The sequence below is a fragment of the Cicer arietinum genome, chromosome 7, assembly GCF_000331145.2.
Source record: "Cicer arietinum cultivar CDC Frontier isolate Library 1 chromosome 7, Cicar.CDCFrontier_v2.0, whole genome shotgun sequence".
NCBI lineage: Eukaryota > Viridiplantae > Streptophyta > Magnoliopsida > Fabales > Fabaceae > Cicer > Cicer arietinum.
Genome location: NC_021166.2, coordinates 58,389,722 through 58,410,927, shown reverse-complemented (window position 1 = coordinate 58,410,927; position 21,206 = coordinate 58,389,722). Strand labels below are relative to the sequence as shown.

The 21,206-nt window shown below is 26.0% G+C and overlaps 1 protein-coding gene across 1 annotated transcript; it reads left to right on the top strand.

Annotated features, from left to right (window-relative positions):
• The first annotated feature begins 11,774 nt into the window (after positions 1-11,774).
• Positions 11,775-20,838, top strand: LOC101502707 (probable sugar phosphate/phosphate translocator At1g06470). The gene is made up of 13 exons (XM_004510301.4): positions 11,775-11,933; positions 12,143-12,854; positions 13,447-13,616; positions 14,157-14,242; positions 14,404-14,453; positions 15,405-15,472; positions 17,846-17,946; positions 18,313-18,325; positions 19,136-19,320; positions 19,477-19,563; positions 19,724-19,818; positions 20,084-20,225; positions 20,637-20,838. The coding sequence occupies exons 2-12, from the start codon at positions 12,283-12,285 to the stop codon at positions 20,190-20,192; spliced, it is 1,536 nt and encodes a 511-aa protein (XP_004510358.1). The 5' UTR covers positions 11,775-11,933; positions 12,143-12,282; the 3' UTR covers positions 20,193-20,225; positions 20,637-20,838.
• The last annotated feature ends 368 nt before the right edge of the window (positions 20,839-21,206 follow it).

Here is a 21,206-nt window from a genome sequence, read left to right as displayed (position 1 = left end):
CACGGTCTTTGGCACCAAAGCCCACATAATTATTAGATAAACATCAAAGAACAACTTAAGGAAAAAGCAAATCCCAATAATATTTTGAGTACATCTTAATTAATTTAGTTATTTTTTTTCCTTAAACATTTAGGAGAAATTACCCTAATAACCAGAAATTCAATCCAACGGTAAATAGAATATGATTAAAGGATTTTTTTAATCAAGTTTGAAATCAAATATTTTGATCAATTTACATGAGTTATTTAATGATCAAATCAATTGGCATTTAAATCCTACAAAGTATATATAGTGAAAAAATTAAGAATTGTTATTTTAATAAATTCATTATTTACTGTGATGTACCTACAACATTTATTTTTAATAAATAATTGATATTACCCTCTCTACATTCTAAAGTGAATTGTCTACTTTAGTGTTTGACAAAGTATTGGAACTATTTATAAAACATTATAAGTTATTTATTATACCATTTATAAACTAAATAGATATAAGAGGAAGATGCAACCGAAATATTGAGATGAAGTGATACTTCTAATATAATCCTGAGACACCTAACTGCCACTTATTTTACAAATCCACACTTTCTTAATTTGTTGATATGTCACTATTTTTAAGGGCTTTCTTGTCTTACCATTTATATTCCACCAATGAAAGGTGACTGACATAATTGAATTTTATGTAGAAGTCTTATTTGGTCATTTTCTCAAGCTACTAACTACTCTGAAACATTTTCCTATGTAGTGTCACTTATTATTCACAGCCACTTTGTGAAAATGTGATCCACATGCAATGCAATAGACCTCAATTTTTTTAAAACCACATTGTCTTTCTACTACACCTCATCTTCCTTTTCCATTTTCATCTCAAAGATCATCTGGAAAAAAAAATATAGTAGAGTTTTAACATATCACTCAAACTGAGGATAATTTTGATTTTGTTGTTTGATAAGATGGATGATTTTAACTTATTCAACACACCATTCTTTTCCAAAATTCATCTTCATTTTAAATTTGGAACCACTTTCTACAAGTTTGTTTCCCTCTCTTCAATATACTTTTTCTTTTTTACTTTTCTTTCAACTTCCCTTTCATCTTCAATAATCACCATTTATTTTCATTAAAAACCAAAATTCAATCGTCACCACAATTTTTTTTCTTGCTAAAGGTTTTATTAATATTTTTTGTTTGATATATGCAAAGTTTTATCTATAGGATATATTTTCCAAACATGGATTTCCTTCGAATACTACATTTCCATTTTTAGTATTTTATCCACACTGTTTTGACTTCATTGGTAAAGACAAAAAATTCCCACAAAAAAATGGGATTAAACATATAATCAATTGATTTTCCCACGCGCGGTATTAATTCTATTCTAAAAATTGTACCCAAGGTCAATTAATTTATAAAATGACAATTTTTTCTTCATGTGTAGCATGACATGTTTTATCATTTATTTATCTCTTAATTAAATTGATAAATACCTATATTATTAAATTATAAATTTTGTCTTAAATTTAGACTTAGACTTTATAATTATATACGAGTATCAAATGATATTTATTATCTCTTTTATAAAAAAAAAATTAAAAGTAATGTCAGCCTAACACGAGGTCTAAAGCGAAATTATTATACTAGATATTTTTTTAAAGTTAATAAATAAATTATTAAAAATTTATTTAACAATTATAGAAAATTTCTTAAGTAGAATTAATGACATTTTCAAATTTATTTTTTTTAATATTTTTCGAAAAATAAAATAAGATATTTCAACAGTTTTACCGCAAAACATCAAGAACTCGTGTCAAAATTTTCAATTTTTTAGTTGAAGAAGAAAATTGTGTGTATACATTGTAGCACTCTAATAACTCATGTTAATAATATGTTCACTACTTGTCTCATGATTTCTTAATTTATAACTAATATTTTTTATAAGCAATGTGCTCACTTTTTGTCTCATGATTTCTCAATTTATAATTAATAATTTTCAATAAAAATAAAATGTTTTATTTAATTTATATAAAATTTTATCGGTTTTAATTTTAAAAATATTAAAGTTTTAATTTTAAGAATATTAGAATGTGAAATTTTTTGTGTTGAACAAAATCAATTTGAAATTTTGTGTCAAATAAAAAATATCTTTAAAGGTCAATTAATTTATAAAACGGCAATTTTTTTTTTCATGCGTAGCGTAGCATGACATGTTTTATCATTTATTTATGTCTTAATTAAATTGATAAATACTTATATTATTAAATTATACATTTTGTCTTAAATTTAGATATTTTTTAAAAGTTAATAAATAAATTATTAAAATTTTATTTAACAATTATAGAAAATTTCTTAAATAGAATTAATGATATTTTCAAATCTATTTTTTTTCAATATTTTTTGAAAAATAAAATAAGATATTTCAACAGTTTTACCGCAAAACATCAACAATTCTTGTCAAATTGAAAATATCAACCTGAACAATGTTTCAGGGACAAATATCAATAGCAATTCTGTAAAATGGAAAATATCAACCTCAACAATGTTTTGTACAAATATCAATAGCAATAAAATGTAACTCTGTAATATTGGAAAAGACAATAAAATATTAACCTATTTCATTCAAAATTTAAAGTATTTCAATCCAATTTTTCTATGGGCTAAAAGTTAAAAGTTCATCGCTATCGTGAAATTATACAAAATAATGTACTTCTAATATTTATATTTATTTTTATATTTAATTATTTTTTTTATTTTTATCTATTTACGATATTGATTTATCATTTCAAAAATTAAATAATTTTAGTTATTTTTTCAGAATTTTGAATATAAGAATAGTGAGGTCATATATTTTAGAAATGATATGACAAATTATTTACATATCATTAATTAAACTATAAAAATTAATAATTTGTTAAGATGAAAATGAAATTTTAAATGTTATTTTAAAATATCAATAGTGTTGATCATTTTATATTACTAAAGTATATATCATATTATTTAAAATATGTTATATTATAAATTTTTAAATAAAAAATATGAAACAAAAACAAAAAATAATTTTAAAATAAAAAATCAATTTTATAAATAAAAAAAATAAATAAATAAAACTATAATTAAATATAATTGGTGTAAAAATTTTACACAATTGCCGTTTGGAAACGATTGAAGTACTAGTGTTGCATGTGCTGTGTTATTTTTTAGGATTACAAATTGAAATAAATACTAAAAAATATTTTATGATTATTTTATAAAGATTAAATATATTTAATAATTCTAATTATGTATTGAGTTAAATATCTTTTAGTTATTACATTCCATCTTTTAATATTAGTTCCTATAAAATGAAAATTCATTCTTTGGTCTCTTCAAATTATCTTTTATTTTTCAGTCAATATTTTTTTAGCAAACTTCTCGGAATCAGTATTTTTTTTAAATAAGTTGAATACAATCTAATGAATACATTAGCTAAATCAGGGGTGCTAATAGCAGCACCCATGTAGAACTGGCCTCAAAACTTACACGGTCTTTGGCACCAAAGCCCACATAACTATCAAAGAACAACTTAAGGAAAAGCAAATCCCAATAATATTTTGAGTACATCTTAATTAATTTAGTTATTTTTTTTCTTAACCATTTAGGAGAAATTACCCTAATAACCAGAAATTCAATCCACGGTAAATAGAATATGATTAAAGGTTATTTTAATCAAGTTTGAAATCAAATACTTTAATCAATTTCCATCACTAAATTTTATAAACTACATGAGTTAATAAGTCAATCACTTAAAATTTTAATTTGATCATTTAGAAGATGAAAAACTATGTTATTTTTCATCACCAAGATTTCTACGTTGATAATATGGTTGAGAAAATTAAAATACTTCTATGATATTGGTTGAAGCATAAAAACATAAAATATTTTTATTATGATTTTTATCGTATGTGTGAACAACATTTTCATTGTATTCTCTTTTAGAATCTTTAGACGCTCCATCGTATGATATGGTAGATTTAAATTATATGTTTTTCCTTACATTTTGTAATTTTGCCTTAAGCTTTGTGTATTTGTCTAGATACACCTTGTGCTTAATTTTTGAATTTTAATATATTCTTTTGATTTGTAAAAAATAAAAATAAAGTGATTTTTTAATTTAGATAAGCATTAGTGCATTTCATTCTCTCATACCTAATTTTTAAAAGATAAAAATAATAATTAGTTCTAACTATATATAATCAGTATCTTTTATTAAACACAACACATTATTTTATTTTTTTCCGAGTAATTTAATAGTTAATATATATCTTATGTATGAAATAATGGAAAAATTTGGATTTGAATTTAAATTTCTATATATCAACATCAATACAACTATAAACAAAATTACATTCAAATTCGAAGAATTCACATTAATCTATATTATTACGTAATCATCAAGACATTTTAAAATGAACATTTAAATTCTATAAAATGACTATAGTGAAAAAATTAGGAATTAATATTTTAAATAAACTCATTATTTACTATGAATCTATGATATACCTACAACATTTATTTTTAATTAATAATTGATATTACTCCCTATACATTCTAAAGTAGATTGTCCACTTTAGTATTTGACAAAGTGTTGAAACTCTTTATAAAACATTATAAGTTATTTATTATATCATTTATAAACTAAATAAATATATGATGGAGATGCAACCGAAATATTGAGATAAAGTGATACTTCTAACATAATCTTGAGACACCTAATTGCCACTGATTTTACAAATCCACGTTTTCTTAATTTGTTGATACATCACTATTTTTAGGGGATTTCTTGTCTTACCATTTTTATTCCTCCAATGATACGAGACTAACATAATTGAATTTTTAGTTTGACATTATTGACCTTTTCCTAATACTTCTATCAAGATTGCCTGCGGGGAATAAAATTTTATGTAGAAGTCTTATTTGGTAATTTTCTCAAGCTGTACTCTGAAACATTTTCCTATGCTTTGTCATGTATTATTCACAACCACTTTGTGAATATGTGATCCACATGCAATAGACCCCAAATTTTTTTCAAACCACGTTGTCTTTCTATTTCACCTCATCTTCCTTTTCCATTTTAATCACAAAGATCATATGAAAAAATAATATAGTATACTTTTGACGTATCACTCAAACTGAGGATAATTTTGTTTTTGTTGTTTGATAAGATGGATGATTTTAACTTATTCAACACACCATTCTCTTCCAAAATTCATCTTCTTTTTAAATTTGGAACCACTTTCTACAAGTTTGTTTCCCTCTCTTGAATATGCTTTTTTTTTTTTTTTTTTACTTTTCTTTCAACCTCCCTTTCATCTTCAATAATCACTATTTATTTTCATTAAAAACCAAAATTCAATCCTCACCACAATTTTTTTTTTCTCTTGCTAAAGGTTTTATTAATGTTTTTTGTTTGATATATGCAATGTTTTTTCTATCGGATATATTTTTCCAAACATGGATTTTCATCAAATAAAAAAAAAGTTATTTAATTTTCCAAACTTTTATATTTTTTTTGTATTATATGTTTTTTTCATTTACAAGGATTTGTGTGTTATAGAGTTCGCATGTTTGTGGAGTTAGCATTTATAACTAAAACTAAAATTTCTTTAATGAAAAAAATTAGTATATTTTTTTTAACTATTTATATCTCGGTTGAACACTAAATTATTTAAGCTTCATTCCCTTGAAAACTATAGTATTCAAATTATAATAAAAAAAATTAAAAAATTAACAGTATAAAAGTTAATTTCTTCTATTTTTTTTTTTTCTCTTCTTCCATTAAATGTTTAACTTTTTAAAAATTTTCATCTTTACAAAGACTCCATTTTGAAAGCTTCATTTTTGATACAAATAGCTTTCATTTTTACGAAGCTCCATTTTATTAAGAAATAACTTACATTTCATTTTTACGAAGCTCCATTTTATTAAGAAATAACTTACATTTTTTTTTTATCAAAACTGTGAATTTCTTAAATAATAAAAAAACGGGTATAGAGTTTTCTTCTAAAGCTTTCAATTTTTTTTTTCAATACTACCATTAAAGTTTGAATATTTTCAAAGCTTCCATTTCTTAAAAGCCTAATCTTTTACAGCATATTTTATTCATGCAACTTTTATCTCCTCAAAACCAAATTTAGATATATTTTTACTTTTTTTTTTTTTACCATTTCCAATGTCGAATTTATGCATAACTTTATCACCGAGACAAATACATAATAATTTTTAACTAAAAAATAGACTAATTTGAATAAAACTATACCGCGACCTCCTCCATCTTTCCCTTTATATGTCAATACAAACAACACTTCTACATTAAAAAATGAGTTACTAAAAAAATGCTATAATAGAGTCTTTATTGTATAAATAATTGTTTTTTCTATTACACATTGTTTTTCTTGAAATAAGTCGTTGGGACATACAATATATAAATAAGTGTTTGACTTTGTTTGGTAAGGCTCAAACACGAATTTCTAACTTATAAATCATAAGTTCATTTATTTATAAATAGTTTATAATTTTGAAAAATTATGCCATATACTCCACATTTTATGCAAACTATCTATTTTATTCTTTTAAAATAATAATAATAATAATAATAATAATAATAATAATAATAATAATTTTTTGTACTCCAAATTTAACTTGAGTTTCAGAAAATTTAAGAATAAATTTTCAGAACACAAATGTATTTCCAAAAATTTTAATTTTTAAGTTTTCTGAAATACATTTATGTTCTAAAAAAAATTAAATAAAATTCTGGAACATAAATATTTTTCAGAAAATTCGAATTTCGTGTACCGTAAAAAAAATTCAAATTTTTAGAACACAATTGTATTTTTGAAATTCAAACTTTGTGTTTTATAATTTTTTTTCAAATTTTCTGAAACATAATTGTGTTTCTAAAATTCGAAATTTGTATGTTTCGAAAACATGAAAACTCAAACTTTTTATTTTACAATTTTTTTTTTCAAGTTTTTCAAAACATTATTGTGTATTTTAAATTCAAAATTTGTGTTGCGAAAAATTTGAAAATTCAAACTTTTTGTTCTAGAAAACCTTTTGTTAATAAAAGGGTAAAATCAATTTTTTATTAAAATTTGGGATAGAGGTATAGATATCAGGGTATAAGGTAAAATTTTCACAATTTTGCCTTTCAATTTTTCTTTTTTATTGTAACTAAATTTCTTCTAAAGTTATTTATTACCCTTTATAATAATTCAAATAAATAATTTATATAATTTATTTATTTTTATAAATAATTTTAAGTAAATAGCTTATTTATTATAATTTAAAATGAATAAAATGACTAAATAAATATATATTATTTTAAAATTTAAATTATTTATAAAAAAATATATAATTTAAGATTATTTATAAATAATTTAAATTTTAAAAGAATTAATAATTTAAAGTAAAAAAATTATTTATTTATTTTAATTTAAAATAAATAATTAATAAATATATAATTTTAATCAAATTTAAATTACTACTTTTAAACCATTTTAAGCATTAATTGTTAAAAAAATAAATAATTAAGAATGTTCCTTTATATTATTTAATATTTTTAAGTTAATTGAACTGCTAAATGTATTAAAAAAATTATAAACTATAAGCTATGAACTAATTTGATCAAACAGAGCATTTATATCTTATCAATTAGTATTTTTTTATACTATATAATTATAAATGAGAATAAGTATATTATGCTAATTATAGTTTATTATACAAATCGGAAATGTACTCCATATTTATACTCTTATTCTAATATTTTATACAAATTTTAACGTACCCCACATTTATACTCATATTCCAATATTTTTTACAAATTATAAACTAAATCCAATTTGAGTTTCGAAAAACTTAAAAAAAAAACTTTATGAAAGTTATGTATTTTAAAAAGGCTAAATTACTTGTGGTCCCTTAACTTAATTTTAGGTAACCTTTTAGTCCTTTATTTTTTTTTTTCTCAAGTTGGTCCTTTATTTTAATTTTAAGTAACAATTTGATATTTTATATTTTAAAATTTCAACAATGTTATCCTTTTTTATAAATTCAAAAAAATCATCAAAATTTTCAACCAAAACCCATAAAATTAATAATCATCTTCAATATAATGCAAATTTTATCAAATCCATAACTCAAATATTCAAATACACTCATATTTTTATCTCCAACAACATCAAATAAAGAATGAAAATATGAGTTTATTTCAAGATTTAAGTTATGAATTTGATTAAATTTGTATTTTAGTGAAGATGATAATGAGTTTTATGGGTTTTGTTTAAAAATTTTGATGATTTTTTTAAATTTTTGTAAACAAAAGGACAACATTGTTGACATATTAAAACATAAAATATCAAATTGTCACTTAAAATTAAAATAAAGGACCAACTCGAAAAAAATAAAATATAAAGGACTAAAACGTTACCTGAAATTAAGTTAAAGGACCGCAGATGTAATTTAGCCTTTTAAAAAATATGAACTTTATGCACCAATTTTTTTTCTTCATGTTTTTCATTATACAAATGCATTTAAAAAAAATCAAACTTTGTGTATCGAAAAACTTATTTTATATTCTTCATTACGCAAATGCATTTTATAAATTTTGAATTCTCTGTACTGTTTTCCAAAACTTATTTATGTATTAACTTTTTATTTATTTTTTAAAATTTGTGTTGAAAAAAACTTTTTTCAAATTTTTCAGAATACAAATGTGTTCTAAAAAAAAAGTTTTCCAAAACACAAATATTTTTAAAAAGTTCAAACTTAGTGTTCTATAATTTTTTTTCAAATTTTCTGGAACACAATCATCTACAAATTAACATATAATTTGACTTTTAAAAAAATGGTAAAATTAAATTTTATTAAAATGTGGACTAGGAATATTAACGGAGGTATGAGATAAAATTTTCTAAAAATCATGGATACGATAAATATTTGTTAATAAAGAATGAGTTAAAAAATATTATTTCTTTAATATCATTAATATAAAAATAATAACAATTTTGATATACTAAATATAGTTTTTTCATTTTTTTTAAGTTAGTCGTTATATAATTCATACACGAGATAAAAGCCTGACAAATAATTAGTTAAAGTTAACATTTTTTTTATCTTTTAAATGAAAATGTGAATAGTTAAAATATATTATTTATAATTTATTATAAAAAATATGCATGAGACAAACGTTTGTTACAAAAAATTAGTTATAGTTAGTATTTTATTAATATCGTCGACATAAAAAAATATCAATTATAATACATTAACTATAATTTTTCTACACTTCAATTAAAAAAAAATTATTTTTATGTTATTTTTCTAAAAACGAGTCACTAAATAAGCCAATTGAGCATACAATTCATACAGTGCATAAATATTTGTCTCTAATTAATTAGTTATTTTTGGTAAATTTTTAAAAATGAAAATAATTATAATATGATGATTACAATTAATTATAAATAGTTAAAATTAATACATGATAAATGTTTTTTGCTGATAAATTAATTCAAATTAATACATTTGTTACTAATCAATTTATTAATAAATTGTCTTTCACAAATCAATAAATTAAAAGGTAAATATGTATTTCACTAATAGTGTATGTTTTGAATATCTGAAAAATAAAATTTGATGAAAATTATAAAACGTTTGTTATGTTATTTTTTATATAAATATTACATGCGAGATAAATATTTACCATTCATCAATTAATTAAAAAATATATTTCACAAATAAATTAATAAAAATAAAAATATGTTTGAATGTATTTCACAAATAAATATTTGTGACGCCTTGAATGTCTTTTACTTAAATATTTGAAGAAAAAAAACTTATACACTTATTACATGCATTTATTTTGTTTAGATATATTTTCTGTTGAATTTGTTATGTCATCTTGTGTGATGACATGTACTATTTTATAGTTGCTCTTTTTTGGCATGTATTTATGTGACTATGTTTTGCAACTATTGATATAATTGTCTTTTGTCTTATTTATATTTTAAAAAAATAACCATCTTTTTTCGTTTATGTATATATTGTCTTATTTATATTTTATTATCAATAGATTAACTCAAATATTTTATTAAACACCAATTTAATTAAAAAATATTAATATTTTAGGTTGAATATTATATCTTATATTTAAATTTAAAATTTTATAGTTGTGTGAATTTTTAATAATAATTATACATATCATCTATGAATATTTGATATGAATGACAAAATAAATAAATTTAAATATGAACTAGAAAGCATCAAATCAGATTTATACAATTGAGAAATTTTTTTGAAGAAAAAAGTTAGATTTCACCTTCAATCAATGGACTCTCCTACCACCGCCCCTTGTTTCTATGACCCTTTTGATATAGAAAGCAAGGTCGCTTACTTTACTTGAAATAAAAGGAAACGTGGATGGAAATAGCAAATTAACATTAAAATCAGTTAGGTGTCAACAACAAAATAAAAAATTATCATAAATAAAAAAGTTAAAATAAAAAATATGAGATGTCTTGTCAAAGTAAATTAGTTTTACATTGGTATCAATTGAGAATTTAGAATTTCACTAAATCATTGTGATTTCTTATTAAATAAAAGTGTAAATCTATTTTACATTGTCAATGTATATTTGTTAAACTCTTAATTTATTTTTGTCTGAGTTACATATTATTCTTTGAATCGAGTTGGACCACAATAAATAATAAAATTATCTCTCAAAATATTTAATCTTGTTGCATTATCAAGACTAAATATATTTATGTGATTTTAATATATATGAATAATTGTATAATACAAAAAGTCAATATATTGAATAATTGTATACATTGTTTGACTTTAATTTCAATACATAAATAAATATTTTTTATACAGTTTTTATGCGGTTATTCAATCATAAATATCAACATCATAAAATGACTTTAATTCTAACAACATTAAATGTAAAACACAACATACGGTTATTTATAATCCGTTGACTACATAAACACATTTTTTTTATAGACTATTTTTTCTACGAGTGCTACCTATTTGAAATTGGTTTTATACATTCTAATTTATTGTGAATTTTATTTCATCTAAAGACTTATCTCCTTATGGATTTTGTTTAATGAGTGTTAAGAACAATTATAAATACCAGTTGAAATTAACTCCTTTAAAATTTATTTTTAGTCTTTATTTATTTATTTAATTTTTTTATCCGATAGTCTTTATTTATTTTAACCATGTTATTGGTGCAAATTACTATTAATTTTATCAACAACTAATCTTCATCAGAGATTTTAACCACTTTTTATTGAATCAGTTACATTTTTTTCATCCACAAGAGCGGTGACTCAAAATTTGTGTAGAGAATCATATTTTGTACAAATGTAATATTGATAATATTTACTTCTTTAGACTCTTAGCAAAAATAACCATTCTTTTTTTTTTTGGGTACAATTTTGTAAAGAATAACCATTTCATATTGAGAAGAAAAAAAAACTATTTTCATACTTATTAAAAATAATAATTAAGTGCATTTAATTTTTTAATTTCATGTAAATAAGTACATTTACTAATATATTTTTAATTATAATAGTCACTCCTCACAACAATAATAAATTAGTTTAAATATATTTTTAAAATAATAACATTAAATATATATAAACTAGTTGAATTTTTTTTCTCAGTCTTAATAGAAATTAAACAGAAAAAGACTAATTAACAGTAATTAGTTTACAATTATATTCTTAATTAAGAAAAAGTTTAGTCAAAAAAAAAAAAAGAAAGAAAAGAAAAAGACTTCAGACCAATTCAATCTAATTCCTCAAAACTCCCATCCAAACCAACCTTCAGATCCGACGCATTCACCTCAGATCTCTCTCTCTCTTCCTCTTTCTCTCTCAATCAATCAATCCGCCCAAGGTTTCTAACTTTCTCGCTTCGTCAATTATTTCATTTCATATTAGTCACAATTTCACTTATTTGTTTGATTCAAGTATTGCATTTTTATTGATTTTATTTCTTCATAATTATTGAGTGCTAGCTAGTTTTTAGTTCAAATGGGTGATTAATATTATTTATACTGATTATTTTATTGGTTTTTACAAATTTGATTTATGAATGAAAAACAGTTCAGAGTTCAGACACTAGCTCTGTGTTACAAACACAACCTAACAGAACTACTTCTGTTGTTGTTGGAGTTTGGTGACAACTGAAGATATTGTTAAAAACAAGTTGGATGGAACATGAATATGGATATGTACAGTAGGAGATGGTACACATTGAATTGGATTCAGAGATTAGTAATTTTAAAGGGATTATAATTGATGATTTTGATAGTGAAAGCTTAGGATCTGGCATTCGTAGAGAACTTTCATTTTCGCGTTGGTGTGACGATGATAATGATGGCTGTGGTGATGGAAGGGTCCATTTGGATCAACAATTAGATGATGATGATGATGATGATGTTAGTGTAGAAGAAGACACTGATTTTGAGTTACCTTTTATTATTCAAAAGAATGAGGTGCAAGTGCAAGGAAAACCTTTAGATAGAGAGAGATTAATTTTTGAGAAGTTTCAGCAGCAAAAGAGTGAGCTAATGAGTGGTGCTATTGCTATGGATGATGAAACTGTTCATAGAAGAGGTAATGGATCCGAGAAGTATGTGCCTTTTGACATTGAAGATATCCCTGAGAGGGGAACAGTTGGTGGTGACTCATACATTTCTGTGGGCAGCGATGGATCGCTGGATAAAGTCTCTCAAAATGCTATTCCTGCAGCAAATATCTTGAAGACATTGTTTTTCATACTTGTGTGGTACACTTTCAGTTTATTTTTGACCTTGTAAGTTCCTTCTTTACACTTTCGCTATTTGCTGTCACTTATATTGTTAAGTTGTGTTATTTTCATACACAAATTTGACATCAACTTGGAGGGTTAACTGCAAACACAGTTAAAAAATGTGGTTAATTATATTTAAACTTTTAGTATATGGTTAATGCATATAAGAACGTGTGTCACAACTCATTAGTCATCCGTTGAACACAATTAACTGTGACTTTGAACGCTATCAACCACAATTTTCAAGTGCATATTTGAACACGAATCATGGTTAATGAATATCATGTACTACATATATTTGAATACAATTTGAATGGTTAATTAATGGATATATGTATATTTGAACATCTGAAAAATTGTGGTTAATAACGTTTAGAATATTGGTTAATTGTGTTCAGTGGATAATTAATGAGTTGCAACATCTTGTTATATTCATCAATTATCTACTGATTGTATGTAATCACATATTTGAAATGTGGTAACATCCAAATTGGTGTCAAAATATCACTTATCTATATTGTTTTCCCCCGTTTAGTGTTATTTGTGATGCAAATCCTTTTGACCTTTGTCTCTTATTGTTTTATGTTTTGAACAGGTATAATAAAAGTCTGTTGGGAGATCATATGGGAAAGTTCCCGGCTCCTTTTTTAATGAATACTATCCACTTTACAATGCAAGCTGTTTTATCAAAATTTATCACCTGGTTTTGGTCTCATAAATTTGAGACTAATGTGGTCATGTCTTGGAGGGATTACTTTTTGCGAGGTAACTTTTGTTCTTTCTATTCTATGCTCTAACTCTGCTAACTTTAATATGATAATTAGGTAGGCAAAACTGTAACTTCCTATTACATTTTGGCTAATAGTTTTTTGTTATTTGTTACCTATAGAGTGTTATTGTTGCAGAATATTGCACATATAATTTGTTATTCTTTGTGGTGATAGATATTCTGAATCAGTGTTAGTATTCAGAAAATTTCACTCAGTTATTAAAGATTACATTTAAAATTCTAATTTAATGCGGTCCAAAAGTGGAAAATGAGGCAAACAGACTAGGCTCGCACTCGTATTATAATTATGTGTTTCTGAATTATCATTTTTACTCAAAAAGTTTTAGCGATATGAAATGATCTAATAATACAAAGAATGATTGGTTATACTGTTTTTTTGTTGTTTTTACCTCTTTCCTATCTCTTGCTTGCCGATCTTTTATGCTGAAGCACACTTTTATGCAAATTTATGATCACAACTTATTACATTAACTTTTATATCAACTAATGCCACAGATGGACTTTGCCTTTCACAGTTGTCCCGACTGCTCTTGGAACAGCTATGGATGTTAACTTGAGCAATGTATCTCTAGTTTTTATCTCTGTCACATTTGCTACAATGGTTTGTGGCACTTCTTTTATTTTCATATAGAATAAAAGAAATGTTAATTTAATTTTCTTTTGTTAATGTTACATAAGAATTGGATTCTACATTTTCCGCTATTTTTATGGAAGCAACGAACTACCCTTCCCCTCATTATTTACCTTTCCTTTTTTTTGCAGTGTAAATCTGCTGCTCCGATTTTTCTCCTCTTGTTTGCTTTTGCGTTCAGGTGACTTTCCTTTAATTTTGTTTCTGTAATCACTTTGATTATGTCATTGGTTGAAAAACAAGTATTAAACATTCTAAAATTTAATGAGCTGCATCTCTAGGATAATTTAAGAGTAATTAAGGAAAACAAATTTTATGTTTAGAAGTTCTCAAATATACTAGAGTTCTCAATCCTATAATACATTTATAAATTGTTTAGTGTTTGTGGTCATTAAGAATTCAATATTTCCACTGTAAAAAAGAATTCAATATTTATAATATGCAGGCGAACAAATAATTGTATTCTCACAAAAAATTGACAGGAAAGTATGGTAATTTGTCGTATAGTTATTTTCTTAATAATCTCTGAGAAATGTTGATGCCATATTTTAGAAGGTTTTTATTGTAATTTTAAGTCTTGACTGCATAGAATGTGTCCAAAATGTTTTGACGCAAGATGTTTGATGGTAGCATTCTACTTTAACAAGTGCACAGAAGACTTAAAAAACTTCAGGTTGCCACAAAATTTTAGCAGTTAATTACCAGTATCTTTATAATGAACTACAAAAGCTGCTATGATGTTAAAGAACATACCCAATTCTCATCAATGATGCCGAAAAGACTATATAAAATATTAGATGCTTTACAATGCGAGAATTAGTGGCCTTGTGTTTATAAACTACATCTTCATATATCACAGCCTACGATAATCTGACCCTACATCACCCTTTCACTTGATGCCATGAAATTGAAATTGCTGTTTGAATGCCTTATTGTTTGTGAAGATTGCATTATTTTCATTGATACTTCTGCATTCTCCAATTGTTGGTCATCTCTTTTTCATTCAGCTTTGTGATTTTGGTTCTTGAATAATTATATGTTTAATTTTGTCCTCTGGATAAATATTTGTTTTGTGTTTGTGTTCATCTTTATCTGTTTTCTGTCATTTAATTATGAATATTGGTTGGAATAGGTTGGAGGCACCAAGTTTTAAACTATCAGGAATCATTTTTGTCATCTCCGTTGGCATATTACTAACAGGTACTCATATCTTTGTTCATGTTACTGATAGTAATTTATCATTTCAATGTACATTGATTTGCACTTAGGAATTCAGAACAGCTAAGCCAGCACGGCTTCCTATAAGCTCAGCGGTTAGCCATACCTTCAGAGTAGGATGCAGGTTATTTATTATGGTTTGTTTATCTTAGCATGCCATACCGAATATAAAACAACAATTGAAGTATTTCTTAGGGATGGGCAAATTTTGGTTTAAACCCAAAACTGAACCTGAACCAAACTGATCTGGTTTCCAGTTCGGAAAAATCGAACCGAACCGTTGCTTAAAACCAGTTCTCCGGTTCTGTACCTTGAACTGAACTGAACTAGTTTTGACTTAACTATTTCTGTTCGAATTGAGCTAAACTGTTACAATAAGCATTGAACTGAACCAAAATGTTACTCTATTTACTGAACCAAACTGTTTTTTTAAGCTTTTTAAGCTTACAATTCATTAACATGACATGAAATCAACTTGAATGCACTAAGCCACTAACTCCCTGGAACATACTAAGATGCTGCACAATTGCAGCAGAAGCACCATGACATTAAATAATTAATCACCATGACACCAAGACTTATGAAATTAAGAATTACATAACAATGTGAATAACAACATTTGGCCCTTTTATCTAAGGAGTTACAAATATTTAAATTCAAAAGTGTTCATTCTTGTTAGTATTAGGACAACATGTTATCTTACTTGGTCTATCTTTTGATACACAATATGAAACAGTTCATCAGCTACTTAATTTATCAAAACAAAAATTACCTACCATTTCACATTGTTTCATTGCTTATGTGTCTTCTTGTTTCATTGCTAATCCAAGTAAATAACTACTACTACTACTTAGCATTAGAAAAAGAAAATAGCATAGATTAATTAAACTTAACTAAGAACTAACATAAATTCCTTCAGTATAACAGTACAACATCTGAATATTTGGGTTTTTTTCCAGTCCAATCTCATGAGAATTGCAGATCTAAGACTCTTCATTTCTCATCTCATTAGTAACTTGTACAATATCTTGAACCATAACTTCATTAATACGAGATATATTAGCACGATGTACCTGAAATTCCAAATCCTTCAATACATTTGTTAATCTAGCACCAAGGTGATTAACATTCTCTGATTGAACTCTCACCATAGTATTACCTCCAATAATCTTCCCATCAATCTCCAAAGCAATATTAACATTTTGTGCGCATACATAATACGCAGCAAAACAATCCAACGCAACAAAACAAAGTTAAAATTTCTATAAGCCTAACTACACAAACCTCAAAAAATGCAGCAAAATAATTAAATGTAGAGTATCAATCATTGGTTGGAATAAATTGACAATAATATGGTAAACAAACACAGCTAATGGAAGAAGACACTGTACGCTACAAGGAGTTGATGCTGTACGCGATGGAAACACAATACGCCTTTGAAATGGTATGTGGCGGTGACGACGAAGGGTGGCGATGCGCTGCTACTCGAGGCGAAGCTTCGCTCACGACGATGCTGCTACGCGACGAAGATTCGAATCAAAATGGCAGTAAGTGTCATTGTTATTGGCGGCGACGACAGGTGGCAATGACGTTGCCATACGCAGCGGTGGTGGGTGTGGAGGCCGTGGCAATGATGTTAGGGTTCAGTTCTTCATTTTAGTTGGTTTCAGATATTAGGTATTTGAATATTTTGGAATTATGTAATTTTAGGTTTGTTTGTGAAATTTGATTTTAGTTTTGAATTAAAAAGTTTCAGTTTGATACTATTTTCTAGAAATCAGTTTAATTAAAAAACTGTTTTCGAAATGCAGTTTGGTTCTCAGTTTTCTGAATCGGTTCAGTTTAGTTTTCTAATGCAGTTAGGTTTTTTGGCCACCCCTAGTATTTCTCTCTAGATGGTATTGACTGCATAGATCAAACAACTCCATAATATCCTGTCAGAAATTATGTCCAGTGACACACTAGTAAAATTTTACTCATTCTTAATATATTTCTGAGTTTTTATATGAAAGATTGTAGTTAAATTCCAAAAAAGTAGCATCCAGACAGAAGTTAGGAAATACATTTTATACTAACTAGTTAGTACCAAAGTTAATCAACTACACAGTTATCAGAATTTAGAAAAGCCAATAAGTTCTTCATGTTCTCCTTGGGATTCTTCAATCAATTATAGTGATTGGTTTTTGTTGGAACAGTGATAAATATTTTGAACATTAGAAGATTCTCAGCTTTTGTTGGTTATTATTTTCCGAAGGCTCTCTTGAACATTAAAAGCTCATTTTGCAAGCTTTAGGAATTTATACCTCAATGAGAATTCAAAACTAATGTCTTTAATTTTATTTTGGTGTACTGCAGTTGCAAAAGAGACAGAATTTGAATTTTGGGGATTTGCACTTGTCATGCTTGCTGCTGTTATGTCTGGGTTTCGCTGGTGTATGACTCAGATCCTTTTGCAGGTATTATATTTGGAAAAAAGGGACCATGCACTGTCAATTTAAAATCTTTTTACGTTGTCGTCCAATCACATTTTTATCAATGTGCCACTTTGTTATATTATTTACTAAAATATCTCAATAAACATCTATGTGATGAGATGTGATTGGATGAGAGTCTAAAACTTTTTTATATTATCGCTGTATATTCATTAAGTCTTATATTTGCCTTTTCATATTGTACATATACATGTCTATTCACACATACACACACAGATTTTCACATTCTTATTTTTTCTTGCTATCACTAACTAAACATTTTTGCTTCATTTTCTTGGGTTGGAACACAATTTTCATTCTCATGTGTGAACTAAAAACCAAATTGAAAAGAAAGAAGCCTATGGTAAGTGCCTCACATAATCCCATGCAATTATTTATTGAAAACATTGGTCTTATTATATTTATATGATATATTCAGTGAACAGTTTCACTTAATTAAATTATCAATATTTTCTTTTTAATTATTTTTTTGCATTGGCTTTGGTCGATAAAACATTAATATATACGAGTTAATTTAATTTTTATCAACCACGGATTTTGTCCACGCGGGTATAAGACTGACAATGTTCTACGGGACTAAATGGTCGTCGGTAGATAGCCGAAAAGAAATTATGGTCAATGATGCATAAATAAGAAGTTAATAATATATGAGTAGATACATGAGATAAAATAGGATAAAAAATGAAATCATTAGATAGAAAGTTGAGGTAGCATGTACTGTAAAAATATTGTTGAGTTTTGCCTTAAATGATTTAGGCACATTCCAAGAGGACCAGAAGAAGCTCTAATAAGGATGGTAAAACACATATAGGACAGTCAATATTAATTAAGAGATAGAGTGACCAAGGAAAACTATAAGCTGAACCATGAAGAAGGATGTAGGTCTAAAAGTCTTTTGTTAGGCATGATTTATGATAAGACATTATGCGTCTTTTGTCCATGTAACTAACCCTGTGTAGTAGAAAAAGGCTTGTGACGTTTTTTTTGTTTAAACACTGTGATTAACTTTGTAAATTGCATTATTTGATTGTTTCTCTTGTAATTTCTCTCGCTATCTTCCTCTGAGCATTTTCTTTGCTTTTGTTTATTTTCCAGTTAGAATGTGTAAGTTCTGTTTTACTATATATTTATATGCTTTTTCCAATTACTTCAGGTCTGAAAAATCCACTTACTTTGATGAGCTATGTAACTCCAGTAATGGCTGTGGCAACCGCACTTCTTTCTCTTGCATTAGATCCATGGGAAGAATTCCGAGAAAATGTGTACTTCGATAATTCATGGCATATAACTCGAAGTTGTTTGCTGATGTTTTTTGGTGGAACACTTGCCTTTTTTATGGTAGGAGTGTATTTTCCCTTTGGTATATATATATATATATATAGATATTGTTTGGCTTGCTTCTTATTTGTCTTGTCTTACATATTTTATGTTTTTGTAGTGTTTACAGTCATATGTTTTAACTTTCGGTATTTGTGGATCGTTATCTTCTTGCAGGTACTAACAGAATATATTTTGGTCTCAGTAACTAGTGCCGTCACAGTCACAATAGCAGGGGTTGTTAAGGAGGCCGTCACCATATTGGTATCAATTAATTTTATGATTATCCAGTGGCTACCCTAGTACTCAAATAATGCTTAATATTGAATACAGAATTCATGTCTCAATTTTTATTAAATCTTCTCAGATCTTGCTTGCTGACCATATTAAACCTAATGTTCTGGTTTCGTGTTTTTGTCTGTAGGTTGCAGTAGTATACTTTCATGATGAATTTACTTGGTTGAAAGGATTTGGCCTATTCGTTATTATGGTTGGTGTCAGTTTGTTTAATTTGTACAAGTAAGTCATCAGCACACATATTTCAAGCAACAATCTCTATTTTGTTTCTAATCTCTTATTGAATAAGCTATCTATAATAGGGTATGCATACATTTTATTAAGCTCTCAACATATCTTATTGAATATAAACGCCTATTTAACCGTTTACTTAAATGTGGCCTTCGTTTATCAGAGCCATATGAGCACCTCAAACATAATGATACTTCTTTTTAATTTAATGCTATTCATTCAACAAATGTTCGTTTTTGGTTTTATTTTGTTTCAGATACAAGAAGCTTCATAAAGGTGATAATGTGGCAGAGCATCATACAAAAGATTCTGCAGCCAAATATGTTATTCTTGAGGAAATGGATGAACAAAATGATGGCATCTGAAAACCTATATAGATCAAATAATTCATATCCAAAGTAAGCCTTTTCTTAGATGCAAGTTAACTGATGCAAATCAAATCTTATATTTTATATATTCACAACTCACAAGTGCCTTCTTACTCTACTATTATTCACCAAACATGTTAAAATCCTATTAATGAAAGTGTGGCTCCTATATTGTGGATAAAGATGGATGCTCAAATCATGAAATTCGAAGTTTTGATTATAAAAAGTTTCCGGGTTTTACAATTAGCGATGAAATCCGAAATACATTTAGCCATGCAACATCAATTCATTTTTTGAGCCACGGAATGCTGGAATAAGTAACATATTTTGACTTTTGAGTATTCCAAATGTTGCATGGTGTTTGTCCATAACTTAATTATAATTCTCAGTCAGTAAACTATATACTGAAGTCTGTTTTCCTGAATCATGTGTATATTGAAGGCTGAAGCAATGATTTTTCAAAAAGACCAAAGGGCACAAAATTGTCTTCCAGGGACTTGCCTTCGCCATCTCATCGACGCCAATGGTTTCTTCTATTCTGTCACAATAAGTGTTTATTCAGTTACAGATTTTGGCATTCTTTCGAGTTAATAAGATATATGTTGTAGATCAAAACAGGTTGTTAATAAATAAATTTTCTTCATTTTTGTTTGCTAATATTGTAATTTGTATTAAATTTTGTAATTTTGCCCACGTCGAAATATAATGCATGTTTTAATTTTGCCAATAGAATAATTGGTAACGATTAATTTAGTTGGAGTGTCAATTGAATGATACATTGGCAAAGCTACCTAACACCAAGCAAGCATCTTCATGGATTCTTTAAATGGGATCCAAATTGGAATTATAAGAATAGGCATTGCTATATTAAACCATGACACCCTCTAAATCTACTCTTGTCCAAAGAATCACTGATTCATCAATGTATTAAACATGAACTCATAATTAATTTAGTGTGTATTTCTATCCTAATGTTTTTGAAATTTTCTTTTTGAAAAAAATATTCATGAC

Bases quoted from the DNA above. Each gene is read 5' to 3' on its own strand.
- LOC101502707 (XM_004510301.4), top strand. From the start codon at position 12,283: ATGGTACACATTGAATTGGATTCAGAGATTAGTAATTTTAAAGGGATT. The intron at 19,321-19,476 runs GTAGGAGTGTAT...ATCTTCTTGCAG, and splicing joins GAACACTTGCCTTTTTTATG to GTACTAACAGAATATATTTT. The intron at 19,819-20,083 runs GTAAGTCATCAG...ATTTTGTTTCAG, and splicing joins AGTTTGTTTAATTTGTACAA to ATACAAGAAGCTTCATAAAG.